The sequence below is a fragment of the Vulpes lagopus genome, chromosome 14 (assembly GCF_018345385.1).
Source record: "Vulpes lagopus strain Blue_001 chromosome 14, ASM1834538v1, whole genome shotgun sequence".
Lineage (NCBI taxonomy): Eukaryota > Metazoa > Chordata > Mammalia > Carnivora > Canidae > Vulpes > Vulpes lagopus.
This window is the reverse complement of record NC_054837.1, coordinates 28,621,506-28,642,007: the sequence shown is the minus strand read 5'-3', so window position 1 is coordinate 28,642,007 and position 20,502 is coordinate 28,621,506. Positions and strand designations below refer to the sequence as shown.

Genomic DNA, 20,502 nt, shown 5'->3' with positions numbered 1-20,502 from the left:
CAGACTTCTGACATGGATAGGAATTTCTTGAACTAATGAAATTATCTTCTCAGTCGTAGAAATTTTCTTGCCAGTCTAGTCTATCTTGATTTCTTTCTCTTCACACCGGTATTTGGTAGGTGTAAGAACATTAAATTTAGAGACTGTAGTCTCTTCACATAACTAAAAATTGTTAATAATGAGTATCTTTTTTATATCTTGAGGTATTTTATATTGGATTTTAGTATGTAGTAAGTATAAATCTGTTGAATTGATATTCTCAAAGAATTTTAAATGCTGTCATCTCTGAGAGAAGTTACCCAAAAAAATGCCATGGAGCTTTGTCCTTGATACCAACCTGTTTATTATTATCAATAATTTAGATTAATTAATGTTTATTATGTAGTTACAATGTGCCAGAGAAATCCTAGGCTTATTATATACATTATCTCATTCATTTTCTTGAACAACTCTACAAAATAGTTATGATCATTATTCCCAGTTTGTACAGATACAGGAACTGAGGCACATGGAGGATTTGTGCTAACTTACCCAAGATCACATGGCTAGTAAGTAGTACCATGATTTGAATTGAGGTGGTCTCCCTCCAGAACTCTTAATAATTTTCACATAACAGGAAGCTTAAAGGTATAGTCAGCCTGAGAGAGATGATAGAATTAGGGTTCAAAGTCATCTTGGGAGGTAGGAGCAGTGTGCTAAAACAAACAAAATCCCATTAACAGGATTATGAACACAATGTTGTAGAATGCAAGTTTTGTCTGCCATCTCAATACATCACCCATGAGTGATGCAGAATTAGAAAATAAATTATTATACTCCATTAATAAAAATGTAATATCCTATTTATGGTGAAATTATACCTGGAATACTATTTATATTCTTGGTATATGTTTTAAGAAGGACATAGTCAAGGCAGAGTCCAGTGAATGTGACCAAAATGGATGAAAAGTCTGGCAATTTTCATAGGAAAAATTGATTATGTATTAACTGAGAACAAAAAAAAAGGCATAATAGAATTGCCTTTACATTTCAAAAGGATTATGGAAAGGATGGTGTGTGTACAGAACAAGTTAACATAGCAGGCCTGAAACTGCTATTCTTAGAAAATCTTGTTTGCAAGTTTGGCCTTGGCTGGCATCTAGGAACTTGGAATTTAGAAAGATTCCCACCATTCCCTGATAAGAATTGCTCACTGTGCCTAAGCCTCATGTACAAAGAATGTAGTTTATGTTGAACACCTGCTTTCCTTCTCAGAGCCTGGACTTCCGTGAGGGCTGGGCAGAGAGTGTGCGTCCATGACCAGCCCCCGAGTAAAATGCCTGTGTGCCGAGTCTCTAATGAACTTACCTGGTTGGCAACATTTCACAAATATTGTTATAACTCATTGCTGGAGGAACTAAGGGAGAAGACTCTTGGAAGCTTGCCCCTGGTTTCCTCTGGATTTCATCCCATGTGCCTTTTTCCTTTGCTGGTTTTGCTTTTATGTTTTCACTGTAATAAAGCATTGCCAAGTGTATGGCTATATGCGGAGTTCTTTGAGTCCTCTTAGCAAACCATTGAACCTGGGGATGATCTTGGGGACCCCTACACAGATGGATTGGTATTCTTGTTTGTTTGACAGAAGGCAGAATTAGGACCAGTAGTAAGAAAGAAATATTTGATTGACTGCAAGGAAAAATTGCTACAACTTAAGCTTTCTTCAGTAGTGAAGCAGGCTGCTTTGGTAAAGTAGAGTGCTTCACTATTTAAAATATGACAGAAGCTAGGTGAGGGACATTTTAGAAATAATTTGTGCATTTAGTAGAAAAAAGGGATTGGACTGAATCAATGCTTTGGGGTTTTTTCTAATCTTAAAAAAATCTGATTATACAAGTAATACCTGAATATATTCTTATGGTATGAAAATCAAACAATTCACATAAAGTAACAGTCTTCCTTGGCAAACCTCCAAGTCCCTTAGTCCCTTTACCAGAGAGAAACCACTGCTTCCAGTTTTGTGTATTTCAGCCTTTTTTCTAAAGATAGATATAGATAATACTGTTTTATGGGTTTTTTTTTTAAGATTTTATTTATTCATGAGAGACACAGAAAGAGAGGCAGAGACATGGGCAGAGGGAGAAGTGGACTCCATGCAGGGATCCCCATCCGGGACTCGATCCTGGAACTCTGGGATCATGCCCTGAACTGAGGGTAGACACTCAACCACTGAGCCACCCAGGCATCTCTGTTTTGTGGGTTTTTTAAAAATATAAATGATATTATGCTGAACATATTGTACAACTTGCTTTTAATAAAAGTCTTGGAGATTTTTCCATGTCAGTAAATGAGGAGGTTAAGAGAATTCTGTAGAGGTTAAAAGAATCAGCTCTGGAGCCAGAACACCTTTGTGCAGATCTCTTTTCTGCCATCTGTCAGCTCTTCAGCCTTGACATGTTACTGAATTCCTCTGTGCCTCAGTTTCCTTGTCTATAAGGTGCTGTAACTGCTGTGGAAAAAAGTATAACTTCTTCAAAAGTCAAGCACAGAATTACCATATGACCCAAAAATTCCTCTCCGAGGTTAGAATCCTCATGTGGTTTTCTGTTAGGTCTTTCTAAATGCAAACTATTGCTCTTATTCTAAGTTATGTTAACTTGAATTATTTGGACAGAATTTTAATATTAAGTGACCTTAGCTTTCTATAATTTGGAGTGCTCTTAAAATGTTTACATAGAATTATCTAACTTTATGCAGGATTCAGTGTGAGAGGAGACAGAAAAATATAGTATTATAGTAAAGCATAATAGTTAATGGTCATATATTTGGCTCTGAGTTGTTAATAAAAGATTGCGGTGGTATGATTTTTTAAAGATAACATAATGAACTTAACTAAGGAGCATGTCTTCCAAAATAATACCCTTACAATTTCCCCAGCTCATACCCCATGACCCTGAGGTGTACTCCCATAGCACTCTGTTCCTGTGTATTGTTAACATACAACAACACGCTTAAGATCACTTGTTCAGTTTCTGCTTCCCCTAAGAAAGTAATAAGCTCCACGGTGGCAGGGGCTTATCTCTTGTTCACCATCATTTACTTAATACCTGACATGTAACAGGCACTTAATAAATGTGTGGAAATCTGAAAGTATATAGTGTAATCTAGATGTATGTATGTTTTCCATAGAAAAGTGATAATATTAAAAATGTATGTCTTGGCACTTCTTAATAGGCTTCAGTTGATAAGAAAAATGATATATATTAACTCTTCATCCTAACCGTAGCTGTGTATTTCTTTGTATAAATAAAGTTATTTTTAGACACCTGACCATAAACCTAAATCTGCCATTTAATCTGGTAGCCTCCATTAATTCTTTGGTAAATAAAAATTCTGCTGTTTCACAAGTGGCAATCTGAGTGTGATGACTATCTCTCTTAATGGAAGAGCAAAGGATCGAGCCTATGCCTCTTGTAGTAGTCTCATAGCTACGGATCTTTCCCATCTTAGTCAACTTGATATCTCTGAATCTCTGCTTTAATTATTTGAAAAAGCAAGTAAAAAATCAGCCCTGATGATGCAATGATGGTACCCTTCCTAGAGCTGTCATTCAAATAAATGCCTGCCTTTTGATTCTGAAATTTGTTTAAGATTTATTTGTTTTAGAAGGGCTAGGGGAGGGACAGAGGGAGAAAATCTCAAGCAGACTTCCTACTGAGCGTGAAGCCTGATGCAGGATTTGATCCCATCACCCATGAGATTACGACCTGAGCCAAAACCAAGAGTCAGTCGCTCAACCTACCAAGCTACCCAGGCGCCCCAGCGTCTGAACTTTTTTATAGTAACAAATGAACCTCTAGTTAAGGTTCCATTGGCACTTCATGCATTGAAAGGTCACCCCTGGTTAATGGTGTATGTGTATAGAGCCCATTGTATTTTGTTCCCTAACCATTACAAGAAGCTCACCTGTTTTGCAGTTATGTTTGCAGTTAAAAATGTGCTTGGTCAAATAATGTTTATAAGAAGCTTTAGAAAGGTCCCACCAATTCATTCTACAGCTACCGATAGAAATCCTAGAGCTAAATTGCAAAGATTATGAAATCTTCTTTAAATACTTCAAAGAGAAGCACTGTGAAGATAAGGGAATCCTGGCAAGGTTTGCTGCAGCTGTCAGATCCCGAAAAATGAGGAATCAAATTTTGACACTTGTAATTGAATCATCCACCCTTCTAAGTGAGCCCAGGCAAACCTGTGATATTTTTAGAACCTTTCAAATCACATTACACTCTTTAGAGTTCATAGCAGGACCTGAGGCCCCTAAAATTTCCCAAGAGATGGAACAAAACAGAATCAAATAAATTTGGTTCAGTTCACTGTAACAGAAGTAATGTAATTATGCATGCAATCTAGGTAATACTACAGTTGCAACCCCAAATTTGAAAACTTTTCATAGCAAAATGTTTTGAGAGTTAACTGCTTGGACAGCAGTTGAAAAACCCATTATCTCTAATATAGTAACAGCTGTGCGGTGGTGATTTGATTTATAATAGAAGCATAAAGACGATGGATGGTATGATTAACTGTGTTTCACAGATGGGTGTTCCTATGCCACAAGTTTCATTTAAGACAGAGTTCTACCAGCATATATCATATTGCTTATTATAGACTCTCTCAAAAGAATTAGCAGTTAACTATCTACTACCATTTATAGGTAATTACATTGCTTATGCTTTGGTTGGTAAAATTATCTGATTTATTTAAAAAAATTTTTTTAAAGATTTATTTATTTATTTGAGAGAGTGCAAGTGATCACAGTGGGGAGGGGCAGAGAGAGAGAGAATCTCAAGCTAACTCCATGCTGAGTGTGGGGCTTTCTCCCAGGGACCCTAAGATCATGACCTGAGCCAAAGTCAAGAGTCGGACGCTTAACCAACTGAGCCACCCAGGTGCCCCAAATTTTTCTAATATAAAGTTAAAAACCTAATACTAACAGGTTACGAAAGATTAGAATAGTATTTGTATGTGTGTCTACATTGGCACTAGTGATTTGAAAGGACTATCATTTTAACAGAAAACAAAAGTTGCTTTGAAACATTTTTTTCCTGCCTTAAAACAAATAGCAACTCTGAGTCTAGACTTCAGGGAGTACAAATGATTTATTGAAGTATAACATAAAAAAACGACCTCTTCAGATTTTCTACAAGTCTGAATTCAGACAGAATGGAAGACACTGACAAATGGGAGAAAAAATCATGGCCATTGGGCAAATTCATGCTACTTTGGAACAGTTGGTATTATCTCATCTGACACCTAACTCTCTTGAGCCTTTCTCTGTCGTTTTCCATGCTTAAAAATCAGCTGATGAAGTAACTGACAAAGATGTGATTTAATTAAGAAATGGAAAATAGCATGCATATTGGACTAACAGGATTTGAGGACAAAAGTACTCATTCTAGTCCAGTTTTTCCAACTTGCTGTACTTTGATGAGTTGTATTAATTTCTCTACAGGTTTCCTTCTCTGTAAAAGGGAAAGAGGGGATCCCTGGGTGGCGCAGTGGTTTGGCGCCTGCCTTTGGCCCAGGGCGCGATCCTGGAGACCCGGGATCGAATCCCACGTCAGGCTCCCGGTGCATGGAGCCTGCTTCTCCCTCTGCCTGTGTCTATGCCTCTCTCTCTCTCTGCGTGTGACTGTCATAAATCAATAAAAAATTTAAAAAAATAAAAAAAATAAAAAATAAAAAAAAAAGGGAAAGAGTGCTTTAAAAAAAAAAATAACCTATCTTTGTGGTTCTTGACAATATAAAGCATTTATTATATGGCTGTCTTGTAAAGTCCTCACAGCAAATTACTGTGGAAATAGTTCTGATGCCAGATACCAAGGTGGAAAATTTGCAGCAGGAGCAGAGAGATTCTTGTTTCCGCTTAAATATCCAGAATGATGCCTGGAATCTAATAATGCTTTGAGTTCCAGATAAGCTTGAAAAGCACTTGTAAATGGTTATATACTTAAGGAAATAAACTGCTTTGTCCATTTAAAAAGCTAGCCCAGATTTTGATCATTACTATTAAAGGTTATAAAATGGGATCCCTGGGTGGCGCAGCGGTTCGGCGCCTGCCTTTGGCCCAGGGCGTGATCCTGGAGACCCGGGATCGAATCCCACGTCGGGCTCCCGGTGCATGGAGCCTGCTTCTCCCTCTGCCTGTGTCTCTGCCTCTCTCTCTCTCTCTCTCTGTGTTACTATCATAAATAAATAAATAAATAAATAATAAAATAAAATAAGAATTCCAAAAGCCAAAAAAAAAAAAAAAAAAAAAGGTTATAAAATATATTAAATGGATAAAAAGAGAAAGAACATCTGGCAAATTCCATTTTGATCACAAAGGAATCTGTAAAATTAGTCCTGAAGCTAGAAGCTAGCACTATAAAGTGTTAATCTTATTGATCCCAGCATTTTAAATGATGGCTGTTCTTTCATAAATGACAAATTTGTGTTATAAATGTACATTGGTCCAAATGATTAGTAATAGCTGCTATAATGGGCCTTCCTGTGCAATGGCAAGCTGCATAGTTCACTTTAATGACAAATTTGCTTTTTTGACCTGCTATAGTGCACTATAGAAAGCTTTTCCTTAATGTTCCAAGGATATGTTGCTTATCTCCTATGTCAGAGTTCCTTTAAAAATTATTTTTAAAATATTTTTAAATTAAAATATTTTTAAATTAAGTATTTAAAAAATAAATCCCAAGAAATTCAGTTAACTCTTATCTGCCAAATACAATGGCTATTTTTATTTATTAATTCTCTCCCAATATTGGCTTATAAATATATATACAAAATTTTTACATAGCTGTACTCAGAGTATATAGATTTATAATTGCAGTAGTAATTACTCTATTTTAGTTTTTTAAAATATTTTATTTATTCATGAGAGACACACAGAGAGAGAGGCAGAGACACAGGCAGAGGGAGAAGCAGGCTCCATGCAGGGAGCCCGATGTGGGACTCGATTCTGGGTCTCCAGGATCACACCCTGGGCTGCAGGCGGCGTTAAACCATTGAGCCACCCAAGCTGCCCCTCTATTTTAGTTCTAAAGAGCATGCATCACACCTTGATTTATACTTTTCTACTTATCCTAATTACTTGACATTTCTTTTCTTTTTTTTTTAAGTTTATGTATTTATTCATGAGAGAGACAGGCAGAGAAGCAGAGAGAGACGCAGGCTCCACACAGGGAACCCAATGTGGGACTCGATCCCGGACTCCAGGATCACACCCTGGGCCAAAGGAGATGCTCAACTGCTGAGCCACCCGGGCGTCCCAATTACTTGACATTTCTTTATTTCTGTACTATTTAGAAGAAACAGTAATCATCTCTTATTTTCTAGTTACTACTTAATTATATTCAAACAGAATGACATTATTATTATCCATTATTCAATTTTTATAGAATTTTAGTATATTTTATAAATTTTATTTTAAAACTACCTAGTTTTATTTTAGACAAATAATCATTTTATAATAGTAATATTGTATGTTTTGATCGTCAGAGGTTCTAAAAACCCTTTATTTTCAAGAATTGGCTACTGTGTGGTGGCAATTATGATTATTAATAATTGCAGATGTTTAGGTCAAGAATTTGCTTTATTTTATTAAACCGTTGTGGCATAGTTAATTATAACCATGATAGCTCCTATTTATTGAATGCTACACTAGGCATCATGCTAATTGCATTTCATATCACTCTGAGATAAGTATTGTTACCTCCTTTTTTTTTTTCCAGTTGAAATGATATATAAAGACACAACAGTAATTGCCTAAGGTTTTGAAATTACAGGATTTGAAATTACATTTCTCTGACTCCAAAGCCCAGATCTTAACACCTCTGAACTACTTCTGTGACCTTGTTGTACTGCTCCTAGTACCATAATGATTAAGTTCTAAATGAAATTATTTGTAACTCTTTGCTCATATACATTGTTACAACATGGAATTATGAGTAAATTTAATTTTTAGTGCTCAAAGTCTATTCAAAATAAAATCTATCAGCTATTAGGTTATTGTTGGTGACAGGCTTTCTTTGAGGTGAGTTGTACTTTTAATTGAATTATACCTTTTTTAGGGACACCTGGGTGGCTCAGTTGGTTCAGTGTCTGCCTTGTGCTCAGGTCATGATCCCAAGGTCCTGGGATTGAGCCCCATATTGGACTCCTCGCTCAGTGGGGAGTCTGCTTCTCCTTCTCCCTCTGCCACTCCCCCTGCTTGTGCTTTGTCAAATAAATAAATAAAATCTTTAAAAAAATAATTACAGTTTTTTAGATTTATATAAATATCTAGTTTAAAAAGTAAAACAATACTACAAAGTTCATAATGAAAATAATGATCCCTTATTCACAAGTCATGCTTCCTTGAGGCAACTACTCTTAATTCCTTTGGTTGTTTCTTATGGTATTTACTTCTACATTTCTAAATAACATGTTTGTGCTGAAACCTAAAAGTTTTTTTCAATTCTGGATATACTACCATTGGTAATGAGGATTTAGCAATTCTCTGTTTACCCCTATACTCATCCTTCCATTCCTTAGAGACTCCCAATATAATTTTATTTTTTGATTAAATCATTATTTATTATATCCATTATGATAATTGTAGAAACAGTTTACAGCTGAGCCACATAGTATACTATGTGGCTCATAGATTATATATCCTTTCTTGTACACTTAAAAAAAAATTAATACTGACCTCATTGTTTTGCTTAAGTTTTTTGTGTGTGTGTAACTGCCACCTACTCAGCCGCAGACCTTCTGATGGAACTGTACAATTTATCTTAATATAGCATATGTTCATATACAGTAACCTATTAATTATATTTTGTAAACATTAGGTATATTCTTTCTGGAGTCCCTTTCATTCTTCTGTTCCAGTCTGGGAAGATTTATATCTGGACATGCTGTGAGCTATAGGCTTGCTATAAACTGTAATCTAGGGCTTCCTAGTCATCATCCCAGAAATTTCTTTAACCTTTCTCCTGTTTTGGATTCTCTCCTTTCCTTAATTTTTAAAAAAATTTTATTTATTTATTCATGAGAGACGTAGAGAGACAGAGACATAGGCAGAGGCAGAAGCAAGTTCCCTGGGGGGAGCCCAATGCAGAACTCAATCCCAGAACCGCAGGATCACTCCCCGACCAAAAGCAGATGCTCAACCACTGAGCCACCCAGGTATCCCTCTTGGTTTATTTTCTTGTTGTATAGAGAATGTTCCTGAAAAAGAGGTACATTTTTTAGAATCTTGCATGTGTGAAACTGTCTTCATTCCATATTCATATACATGATTGATAATTTGAATGATGAATTCTGGTTGCAGATATTTTTCCCTAAGAATTTTGAAGACACTGTTCTGTTGTCTTCTAGTATTCATTGTTGCCGTCTGAGTCTGTTTTAATTCCTAGTCCTTTGATGTGACCTTTTATTGTTATTGTTATTTTACCTCTTCTTGAAACTTTTGGGATTCCCTTTTTACCTCTGATTTTCTAAATTTTTAAGATTGTGGGCTTAAATGTAACTCTTTCCTTTTATTGAGCTGGGAATTCTATTGGTCCTTTCAATTTAGAATCTTATTGTATATCCTTCAGTTCTGGGAGATTTTTTTGTATTATTTCTACCCTTTAAAAATAATTCTGTTCTTCTGGAACTCTTTAATTAGATTTATGACCTTCTATATTGATTGTTTAATGTTTATTTACTTTCCAAATGTTTATTTTCTAAAAATGTGTTAAGGTAGGTGACAATGTGTTATGTGTGTTTGTGTGTGTATGTGTGTACTATATGTGAAAAATAAAGAACAATGAGATCATGTACATATATATACTTAGAACTCAGCTTTAAAAAAGGACCTTTGAGGCTCTCTGTGTGCCTTTTCTTTATCCTATTTGATTTCCACCCCTCTCAGAGGTATGTACCATCTCAAGTTAGGTATTTGTCATTCTCTGACTCTTACTTACTGTTTGACCATATATTTGTATCCCTAAACAGTATATTGCTTAGTTTTCCTAAGCAATATTAATGGAAGCATACTCTATATATCCTGTAACTTGCTTGTTTTGTTTTACATTATTTCTTGAATTTATAATGTTTACTTTCACTGTGCAGACATATATATGTGTGTGTATACATACATATGTATATATATGTAGATATCTATTTGAATATACAATTTGTTGTAGCTTGTTTTCCAGTTTTTCACATTGCAGTGTTTCTGTCAACATTCTTATGTATGTGACTATGAACAGAATTGCTCCAGAGCAGTGTTTCTTAACTTTTTTCACAATATGACATTTGAATAAAATTGATCATTGTTTAGCATACTGAGGTAAAAGGACAAGGCTGCTTATAGCTGAGGATGACTGACTTGGGAGTTCTTTATAATATCTTGCCCAGCTGCTGCAAAGTCTTAGTGGATTAATATCTTGGCATATACTTAATATTTGTGTCAGATGAGTGCACTGGAGCATACTGCATTTACAAAGCTTTGCTCTGGAGTTGTTCAAAGAGATCAAAGAATCGTCTGAAGACCAGTTCTTGCCTACAGTTATACTAATTCGTGACCACATAAGTTGAGCAGAGGCATTTTTAGAAAGATTTGTAGTAATGTGATATTTCCTAAATATTTTTATTGTTTTATATAAGTGTCCACTCTACAAATGATTAGAAATTTTTAGAACTGCTCCATCACCATAGATAGGTTTGAGAAGCCGTGCTATTCATTGTAGTGGAGTTGGTGGGGCATAGGATGAACACAACATCAACTAAAGTAGATATGAAATGTTTTCCAAACTGTTATTCTAAATGCCAAATCCCTCACTCCCAGTGGTTTACAGGTTTTCCACTGCCTCCATATCTTCACCAGCACTTAGTATTAAAGGGCTTCTTTTTGCTAATTGGGTGAGTGTTAAAATAGTATCTTACTGTGGTTTTAATTTCTATTACTAATTACTAATGAGGTTGAGTATCTTTTAATATATTTATTGGCCATCTTGGATTTCTTTTCTGTAAAGTGACTGTTCAAGTATTTTATCCATTTTTCTATTGGATTATTTGTCTTTCACTTAGGGATTAATTTATATATCTTGGATACAAATCCTTTATTGGTTTAATGTGTTACAAATATGTTCTCCCAACATGTGATATATATTCCTAATCTCTTTATATATTGATGAAGTAAAGTTCTTGATTTTAGTCAAGTTTATTAATCATCTATTTTCAGTTGTTGGAGGGGGGGGGTTAAAGATTGATTGATTGATTGATTGATTGATTCATGAGAGACACAGAGAGAGAGAGAGAGGCAGAAACACAGGCAGAGGGAGAAGCAGGCTCCATGTAGGCAGGCTGATGTGGGAATTGATCCCGAGTCTCCAGGACCAGGCCCTGGGCTGAAGGCGGCGCTAAACCACTGAGCCACCTGGGCTGCCCAGTTTGTGGTTTTATGTCTTATTTAAGAATCCTTTCCTACCTCAAAATTATGGTGATATTTTCCTATATTCTAAAAGATTTTTAGTTTTATCTTTCACATTTAAGTCTGTAATCCAGTTGGAATTGATTTTTATTTGTTACGAGGGGTCCAGTAATGGAAATTCTCTTCTTTTACCTCAAATTTGACACAGTAGCAGTCTACATAAACAAAATCCCCTTGAGTGCTTTAATAATTTTAAAACTGTGGGGCTCCTGGGTGACTCATTCAATTAAGCTTCTGCCTTCAGCTCAGGTCACGATCCTGGGGTCCTGGGATTGAGTTCCACATTGGGCTCCCTGTTCAGCAGAGAGTCTGCTTCTCCCTCTCCCTCTGCCATTCCCCCTGCTTGTGCTCTCTCTGTCAAGTAAATAAAATCTTTTAAAAATAATAATTTTAAATATACATAAAGGGTTCCTGAGACCAAAAAGAGAATCACTGTTATAGATCCACAGAAAAAAGTTAAAAGCCCCAATAAAAAAGACCAAACACAGGCAAATCACTTTTAAAAATTACCCCAGATGAATAATGAACGTGACAAAAAAGTGAATTTCCTTAATAAAGACATTCAAATGAAAAGTAAAATACTATTTTAATTATCAAGTTGACAGTTATTAAAAGTACTATAAATAGCCTTTGAAGGACAGTTTGACAAAATATATCAAAATATATCAAATCCTTATTTCCTTCTGACCATTTCTGGAAGTATGTCCTATAGAAATCATTAAGAATGTTTCTGAAGGTTTAGTTCAATATATTCATCATGGTTTTTTTTTTTTGATAACTTGAAAATTCAGAAATAACCTAAAATCCAAATGATAACGAGAAGAAACTTCCAATGGAGTAAAACATTGATAATATATTTTCTTTCCTCAGGGCACCTGGTTGGCTCAATAGTTGAGCGTTTGCCTTCGGTTCAGGTTGTGATCCCAGGGTCCTGGGATCGTCTCACATTGGGCTTCCTGTGGGGAGCCTGCTTCTGCCTCTGCCTACATCTCTGCCTCTCTGTGTGTGTCTCTCATGAATAAATAAATAAGATTAAAAAAATTGTTTTCTTTCCTCTAATTCATCCAGGGTAGTGGATGCCTTAGAGGGCTTTGATGGCCACCTATTGCTTAATTATTGTACTTAACCAGCATTAATATGCTCTGATTACCTTCCCTTAGTTTACCCTTAGTTTGTCCTGTGAATGTCAAATAATAACCAATCAGCATAGAGCATATTGGGTAATTGGTGGGTCTGTTCTTCCACCAAAAATATTTATAGCTTTTAGCTTTTAAAACTAATTCTGGAACAGAGCAAGATAAAGAAGGGAAAAATTGGCCTAGATAATACAGAAGATAACAGATGAACAGGGTTGATTTCATTTTGGGCACTTTGCCCAGGACACTTTTAATAGAACATATAGTTACTCTAGGGATTCTGAGTCTGTGATTATGTCAGACTTACACATTAATTCTTTAAAAGGAAAAATCGCAAGTTATTGGACTCTAGGTACATTGGTATGACTTAATTTTTTAAACCATGCCTGTAATCCCCAGCCATTGATAATTTGCTGTGTGTGGGCTGTATTCCTTACTATTAAAACTAACTTTCATGGAACAAAAATATTTTGAACATCCTTCCTTTAAAACACAGTGGGTTCTTCATTTCTTTTAAAGTTTAAGTCAAATTTTAAAAGATGTCTAAACTAGAATTAGATGGTTATTTTTATGTGAAGAATTTTTAATCTTACTATTTTTGAGAACATTCTTTATGTCCTGAAAGATCAATCAAGTCTTTAAGGAAAAAAATCACCTAAGTTTTAGAATGCTATGTTTCCTATTTTACTACCTTATAATTTAGATTATTGCCCTTATGTTTACCCTTAAAAGTTAAAAGGAGAAATAGCAACATGGTAGTAGAGCTTCTATTAGAATAGTGGCTTTAAGTGAATTTTTCCTTTTTTTCGGCTTTCCAAAATTTCAGTAATATGTTAGTTGTTGTTGTTATTATTATTATTATTATTATTATTATTATTATTATTATCTAGAGAGGGGGAGTGGGCAGAGGGATAGTGAGAGAATCTTAAACAGGCTCTGCTCCCAGCGCAGAGCCCAACGTGGAGCTCACTCTCACAACCCTGAGATCATGAGCTGAGCTAAAATCAAGAGTTGGATACTTAACCAATTGAACCACCCAGACACCCTTACGAGATAAATCTTTGAGAATCTTAGCCTTTTTAATACCCAATCCTTTTAAAGGCTAACTTGAGAAGAGACTTCTAAATAATTTTATAAATAATAAAAGTAATGGGGCACCTGGGTGGCTCTGTTGGTTAAGCATCCAGCTCTTAATTTTGGCTCTGGTCATGATTTCAAGGGCATGAAATTGAGCCTCATGTCAGGTTCCATGCTCAACACAGGGTCTGCTTGAGAGTTTCTCTCCTTCCCTCTATTATCCTCCCACTGCTCTCATGTTTCCTCTCTCTAAAATAAATAAAATCCTTAAAAAATAAAGTAAAAATTAAAAAAAAAAAAGAATTACCTTGTATTAGGTAAAATGGAAACTTAGTTTTGTTTTGAAGTGGCGTGCTCAAATATAACATTTTCCAATGTTATATTCCAATTCTTACTTGGAAGTTTTCTTTATAATGTAGTTAATAAAAGGATAGAGCAGAAAGAAAAATTATTTTATGTAGTTTAAAAAAATCTTAAAATTATTAGTATAATGGTACATAAGAGGAAGTGATTTTTTTTTAAGTATTATGTTCTGTTTCAGAAACTTCTCACATTTGCGGCTGGCATTTGCTTCTTATTCCAAGCAATACTTTTAATGAGCTAGAATTTTTACACCTTCTGTTTCCTCTACCTGGAATATTCTTCTTTGCCTCTTCCTTCTTCCTTTAGCACATTCTTACTTCTTCAGTCTTGGTTTAAATGTAATTATTTTGAGAAGCTTGCCATAATTCTCCTCTCCTAAATCCCCAACATCCACCTTTTCTGCCTTCATCCCAACCCAGGTTAAACTCCTGTTTATTCATTCTAAGGGCCCCTTTACTTCTTTATAATATTCACCATGGTTGTACACATCAGTTCAATGTTTGGTTTTGCCACTATTTCCTTAAGCTTGGTGAGGGCAGGACTTCTGGGTATCTTGTATTCTCCGTGTCTAGCACTAGTAGATAATAGTAAGTAGTGCTTATCAAATGAATTCCTTTAATTCCAATTCATTTCATTTGCTTTTCCAAACTATAGTTGGTATTACTTAATAGTGGAATCTAACTTGGAATATTCTTAGCTTTTTAAGGTTTGGTATGAGTTTCATCCCAATGTCTGAGATGCTGCTTAGTGTATATGGTCACAGTACATTTCTTAAATGATAAATACAGTTGTTGACTATTCTGGTTGTCTATATTAATCTCCGTAGATGCAGTGCTACCAAAATAGTAGAGTATGCAAGAGATATCATGATAAGATCACAGCCAGAATCGATTTCCTACTTCTCCTCCTTCTCCTCCTCCTGCTCCTCCTTCTTTCTTAACCTTTTTCCTTTATAGGGTTGAGTTTCTGTTTTTTTATCCTTATTTGAAAAGCCCAGAACAAATAGCTTTTACATGAAGATTTATAATATTTCGAAGAGTTCCAAAATTAAAATCTACACAAAAAATTTTAGTTGAGCAGTTAGTCTTTCCAAGTTTTCTAATGAAATTAAGTTATTCTTATATACCTGTGACACTCATTTTGGACAGGAGACAATAACACTTTCCTAATACATTGAGGTTATATATGTTTGGCAATGACATTTCTACTTACGAGGTTATATGTTGTATTCTTTTATAGTTCAAACGATATGTCAGTAAACTTCGAAGCAAGAGTACAGTTTTCAAAAAGAAGCATCAAATAATAGCTGAATTTAAAGCTGAATTCGGTCTCTTACAGAGGACAGAAGAACTTCTTAAGCAACGTCATGAAAATATTCAACATCAACTGGTAATACAATATTATCTTGAGATGCTAGAAATATAAATGATGGGAGGTTTATGGGTAATAACTATATACTGAGGTCATTGTTTTTACTGAAAGCACTAAAAAATTATTAATGTTCTCTGATTAATTACAGAGGTATCATATAAGCTTATTTATTTTAAAGATCTTATTTATTTGATTTTAGAAAGATTGTGTACATGTTCATAAGCAGTGGGAGGGGCAGAGGGAAAGGGAGAGAATTTCAAGCAGGCTCTGTGCTGAGCTCAGAGCCCGATGTGGGGCTTGCTCTCATGACTCTGAGATCGTGACCTGGGCCAAAACCAAGAGTCTAATGCTTGAGGAACTGAACCACTCAGGTGCCCCCTGATTTATTTATTTTTTATTTTTTATTTATTTTAATTTATTTTTTTTTAATTTTTATTTATTTATGATAGTCACAGAGAGAGAGAGAGAGGCAGAGATACAGGCAGAGGGAGAAGCAGGCTCCATGCACCGGGAGCCTGACGTGGGATTCGATCCCGGGTCTCCAGGATCGCGCCCTGGGCCAAAGGCAGGCGCCAAACCGCTGCGCCACCCAGGGATCCCTAATTTATTTTTTAATGTAGCAGTAAGCACTAGCTTTTTCATTGTGCTGACTTTGGGGTAATTAATAGAGATTGAATTCCAAGTAGCAATAATGATCATACCAAGAGAGTGACTGTAAAATATTTATTTATCATGGCCTGCTGGGCAGAAATTTCTAAGCAGCTATTTCTGTGGAGCTCTAGAAAGAAATATCTAGGGAAGGTACCATATGGAAGTTTGCCTCCAGGCTTGTTCCTTATGCATTTGTGCCTTGGTCGTCAGAAAAAAAGTTAAGCCCAGAGTAGCCTCTCTGACAACAAAACCTCTCATTGTGGATGCCAGATCCTCAGAATTTTCTTGATTTAGATTTTTGATCCTTTTACCCATGAGGAAATTATTTTATCAGGATGTTGGTTTACCAACTAGCATTAATCTGGTAGATGTGAATGAAGTTTCAACCAGTTATTGATTAGCTGGCAATATGAACTTTCTGTCTCATGCTGTTGAATATTGTTTGTTTTTAGGGAATGTAAGATAGAAAACTTAATTTACTGTGCATCAGCCATGAATTTTTTTAAGCTTTTATTTATTTATTTATGACAAACAGAGAGAAAGAGAGGCAGAGACAGGCAGAGGGAGAAGCAGGCTCCCCACAAGGAGCCCAATTATGGGACTTGATCCCGCGACTCCAGGAGCCAAAGGCAGACTCAACCGCTGAGCCACCCAGGCATCCCTAAGCCATGAATCTAATGACACTACTTTCAAAATTGATAGGTAGTAATTGTGTTATTGTTTACTTCAAAAATATTTTCTAATTTCCATAATGATTTTTTGATCTATGGATTATTGCTTTAAAAACCAAGCATTTTCTAGTTACCTTTCTGTTACTGACTTCTACCGTATTTCCACTGTGACCAGGAACATTCTGTGCAGTTTTAGTCCTTTAAAATTTGTTGAGTGTTGCATTATGGTCCAGCAAATGGTCTATTTTGGTAATTGTCCCAGTGCAGTTGAGAAGAATATATATTCTGCAGTGGTTGGGGATGGTGTTCTCTATATGTCAATTCAGTCAAGTATGTTAACCACAATATTCAAATCTTACATATTCCTATTGATATTTTTGTCTGCTTGTTTCATTAGTTATTGAAAGGGGTGTGTTAAAATCTCTATGATTATTGCTTTGTCTGCTTCTTTTTTTAGTTCCATTGGTTTTTCTTTACATTTTATCTTAAGTTGGGTTCCCTAGAAGTGGAGCCTGAAAAGGGAATACTTGTACAAGTGGTTTATTGAGGGAGGGAGTGCCTTCAGAAGAAGGGGAGTGAGATAAGCAGATACAGCAGGAGAAAAGAGCCAAGCAGGGATGTAGTCCTGACTAGACAGCTTCATTTTGATTCTGTGAGGAACTTTGGAGCACAAATTGCAGCGTGAAGTTGATTCCATCTTGAGGCAAAGGGGCTGGCCTTTTATACTCCTGTATCAGTCATTGGCTGTGGCAGAGAGAGTAACCCCCTAGTGCAATGGGAGAGCATCCCCTGGACGAGGGGTAGTTGTGAACCTTTAGCAGTCAACAAGTCATGGCAGGTTGCAGATGAGGTCTGAGTGAGGCACCAACAACATCCATTACAACCCACCCCTTACAATGCTGGGATCTACCTGTTTCTCATGTCAAATTGACTCCATTTAGGAATAGCTTCTAAAGGATTCTGGTTGGTCACAATTTCTAGGAAAAATTGCAGGAAGAAAATTAATAGGACAAATGGAAACTCTCATTGCTACATTTCATCCCAAGAGCATAGTAATACTCAATGTCTTCTTCCTTTATCATCCATTCTAGATTTCCCTCATGTTTGGCTAGCACCTTGACTGGTTTAAATGACTTTCTTGATGGGATGACCCAGTCCCCTATCTTTAAAAGGTGGGAGACTCTATGTACCTTAGCAGACTGTGGTTGCTGTACTTACTCATTTATTGTTAAAACTAGGCATAGGAGTACCCACATATGCCCTAATAGATCACCTGAGTGCCAAACATATTCCTATCTGCACTTATTATATAGCAGCATTTGTATACCATTAGTATGTCCTATCACTATAACTTTTTTTTTTTTTTTTTTTGCCTGCTGGTCTATGGGCATGAAGAGCCCAAATGACAAGATGGTATAGCCAGAGCATTAAATTTAAAGGCCTTTTAATGTGCATCTGGTGAAAGCATGCCCACTCTGGAAGACAGAACATCTACACCTACAGAGCCTAAAAGTGTCAGGAAGGGAAACATAATTTCCTAAGTGTATAAGTGGGCATCCTAGTGAGTGGTGACACTTATACTTTCATTCCATAGTTCCAAGACCCATGTGTTCTTTCTGTTTGCTACACAGCACCAAGTGGTGGGCATTGGTTTAAAATGTATACTCTATCTTTAAGAATAGAAATCAACCTCACAGGCCTGTGAGGCCTCTAAGCTGTACCTTAGTTGTACCTTCACAAGGCCCTTCTACCAGTCTATCAGGTTATTAGCTTCCTGGATGGTATGGTATGTGGCACAGTGACTGAATCCCATGGTCCTGTGTCCACCACATATCCCCTTTGCCATAAAGTAATCCCATGGTCTGAATGATATTATGTGGAATTCCACATCAGTAGACCAGATACTCTGAGCCCTTGGATAGTGATGCTGGCTGAAATATTATGGGAAAGAAAAGCAAATACTTGCCCAGAATATGGGCCAGTCAGTCCAAGTCAGGATGAAATGTTGTCCTTTTCGAGACAGAAAGATGATTGGTTTTCTCAAGGTATGATTCCATATTTAGAACTCAGGATTGGTCTCTGTTTTTGCCGGGTCAGACATTTGGCAGTGGGAGTAGCTAGATGGGCACTGTGAGAGGGAGCCTGTGCTATTTGGCCCTAGCTTAGCCTCCATCTCTGCCAGCATAGCCATTATGTTCATGAGCCCATTGTCTAAGCACTGGGTGGCCTGCTGTCTACTGGCCAAATCATCCTTTCCACTTGGTTGTTTAGTGCTCTCTTCTGCTTTGGACATTCTCTAGTGGCCATTAGCATACGATGAAAAGAGAAAAGATCTTTACACTTAGTGTATTATTCTCGTAGGTCTATCTGCGTGCCTCTTCCCCAGACCTTCTTGTCCCCAGTCTTCCAATCCAGGTACCTACTTCTCCTAGGCCCCTGACCAACAAGCTAAGCCTCTTGCCACTGCCCAAAGGATATAAGATAATCTAGAGGTTCAAGGCTCTCAGGTGAGTCTATGCAGATATTCCATCCCAGACTCAGTACCCTTTCTCAGAGCCCTGGCTTTGGCCTAGAATATATTCAGACTTCTCTGAAGTTTTGCCCTGGTAACAATTAAGTTGTGTGCCTGGTTTTCAGCTCCCTTTGCCCTTCAGCCATAGGAAATGAGGGTTTCATCGGAGAAGGACAAACATTATATGTTCTCATTCATTTGGGGAATATAAATAACAGTGAAAGGGAATAGAAGGGAAGGGAGAAGAAATGGGTAGGAAATATCAGAAAGGGAGACAGAACATAAAGACTCCTAACTCTGGGAAACGAACTAGGGGTGGTGGAAGGGTGGGGGGTGGGGGTGAGTGGGTGACAGGCACTGAGGGGGACACTTGACGGGATGAGCACTGGGTGTTATTATGTATGTTGGCAAATTGAACACCAATAAAAAATAAATTTATTATTTAAAAAAAAAAGGAAATGAGGGTTTCTTTATAGCTCCAAAGAAAGTTTTCTGACCTTATCACTTTGCTTTAAATTATTGATTAATAGGGCAGCCCCGGTGGCCCAGCAGTTTAGTGCCACCTTCACCCCGGGTTGTGATCCTAGAGACCCGGGATCGAGTCCCACGTTGGGCTCCCTGCATGGAGCCTGCTTCTCCCTCTGCCTCTCTCTCTCTCTCTCTCTCTTTCTCTGTCACGAATAAATAAATAAAATCTTTTAAAAAATTATTGATTAATATATTTGAGCCCATAATTTTATCTCTTCAACTATAAATGGAGCTTAGCAACATCCACCCCAGATCCGCAGTCCTTATAGTTATTATTTCTGCATACTTCTTAAACAGCAGCAACATTGTACCAGCTAGTGCATCCCTGTGATGGTTCAAGAAGCAGATGCCAAGATGGGATTAGATGTACAAGAGATTTGCTGGAGTAAATACTGTGAAAGATAAAGGGAGCAAGAGGAGGCAAGGAAGACCATTAGACCCTAGAGTAAGTCTGATACCCGTGAAGGGAGAGAAAAGGAAGGAGGATTGTATAGGAAGAGCCTCAGACTGCTGCACAGTTTTAGGAAAGTTTTAGTCTGGATAAAGGGGAGTTCCCAAACCAGTCACCCACTAGAGGAGTGCCCTGTCAGGCAGGAACAGGCCAGCCCTAGTACAATTGCCATGCTCAGTCATTCTAGGAACAGCCTGGGGGAAGCATGGACTTCATAGGAGCCTGATAGTGGATGCAGTTATGGCAGTCAA

General features: G+C 36.8%; 1 protein-coding gene across 5 annotated transcripts in view; it reads left to right on the top strand.

Moving 5' to 3' along the window:
* IFT81 (intraflagellar transport 81) overlaps positions 1-20,502 on the top strand; it is an 83,540-nt gene that overhangs the window by 31,798 nt on the left and 31,240 nt on the right. For 4 of the 5 annotated variants that reach the window (XM_041729452.1, XM_041729453.1, XM_041729450.1 and 1 more), the window contains exon 12: positions 15,307-15,456. In XM_041729452.1, the coding sequence (XP_041585386.1) occupies positions 15,307-15,456 (150 nt within the window). Of the gene's footprint in view, positions 1-1,254; positions 1,993-15,306; positions 15,457-20,502 lie in introns of those variants that run through there. The other variant, XM_041729455.1, reaches the window with a different exon arrangement.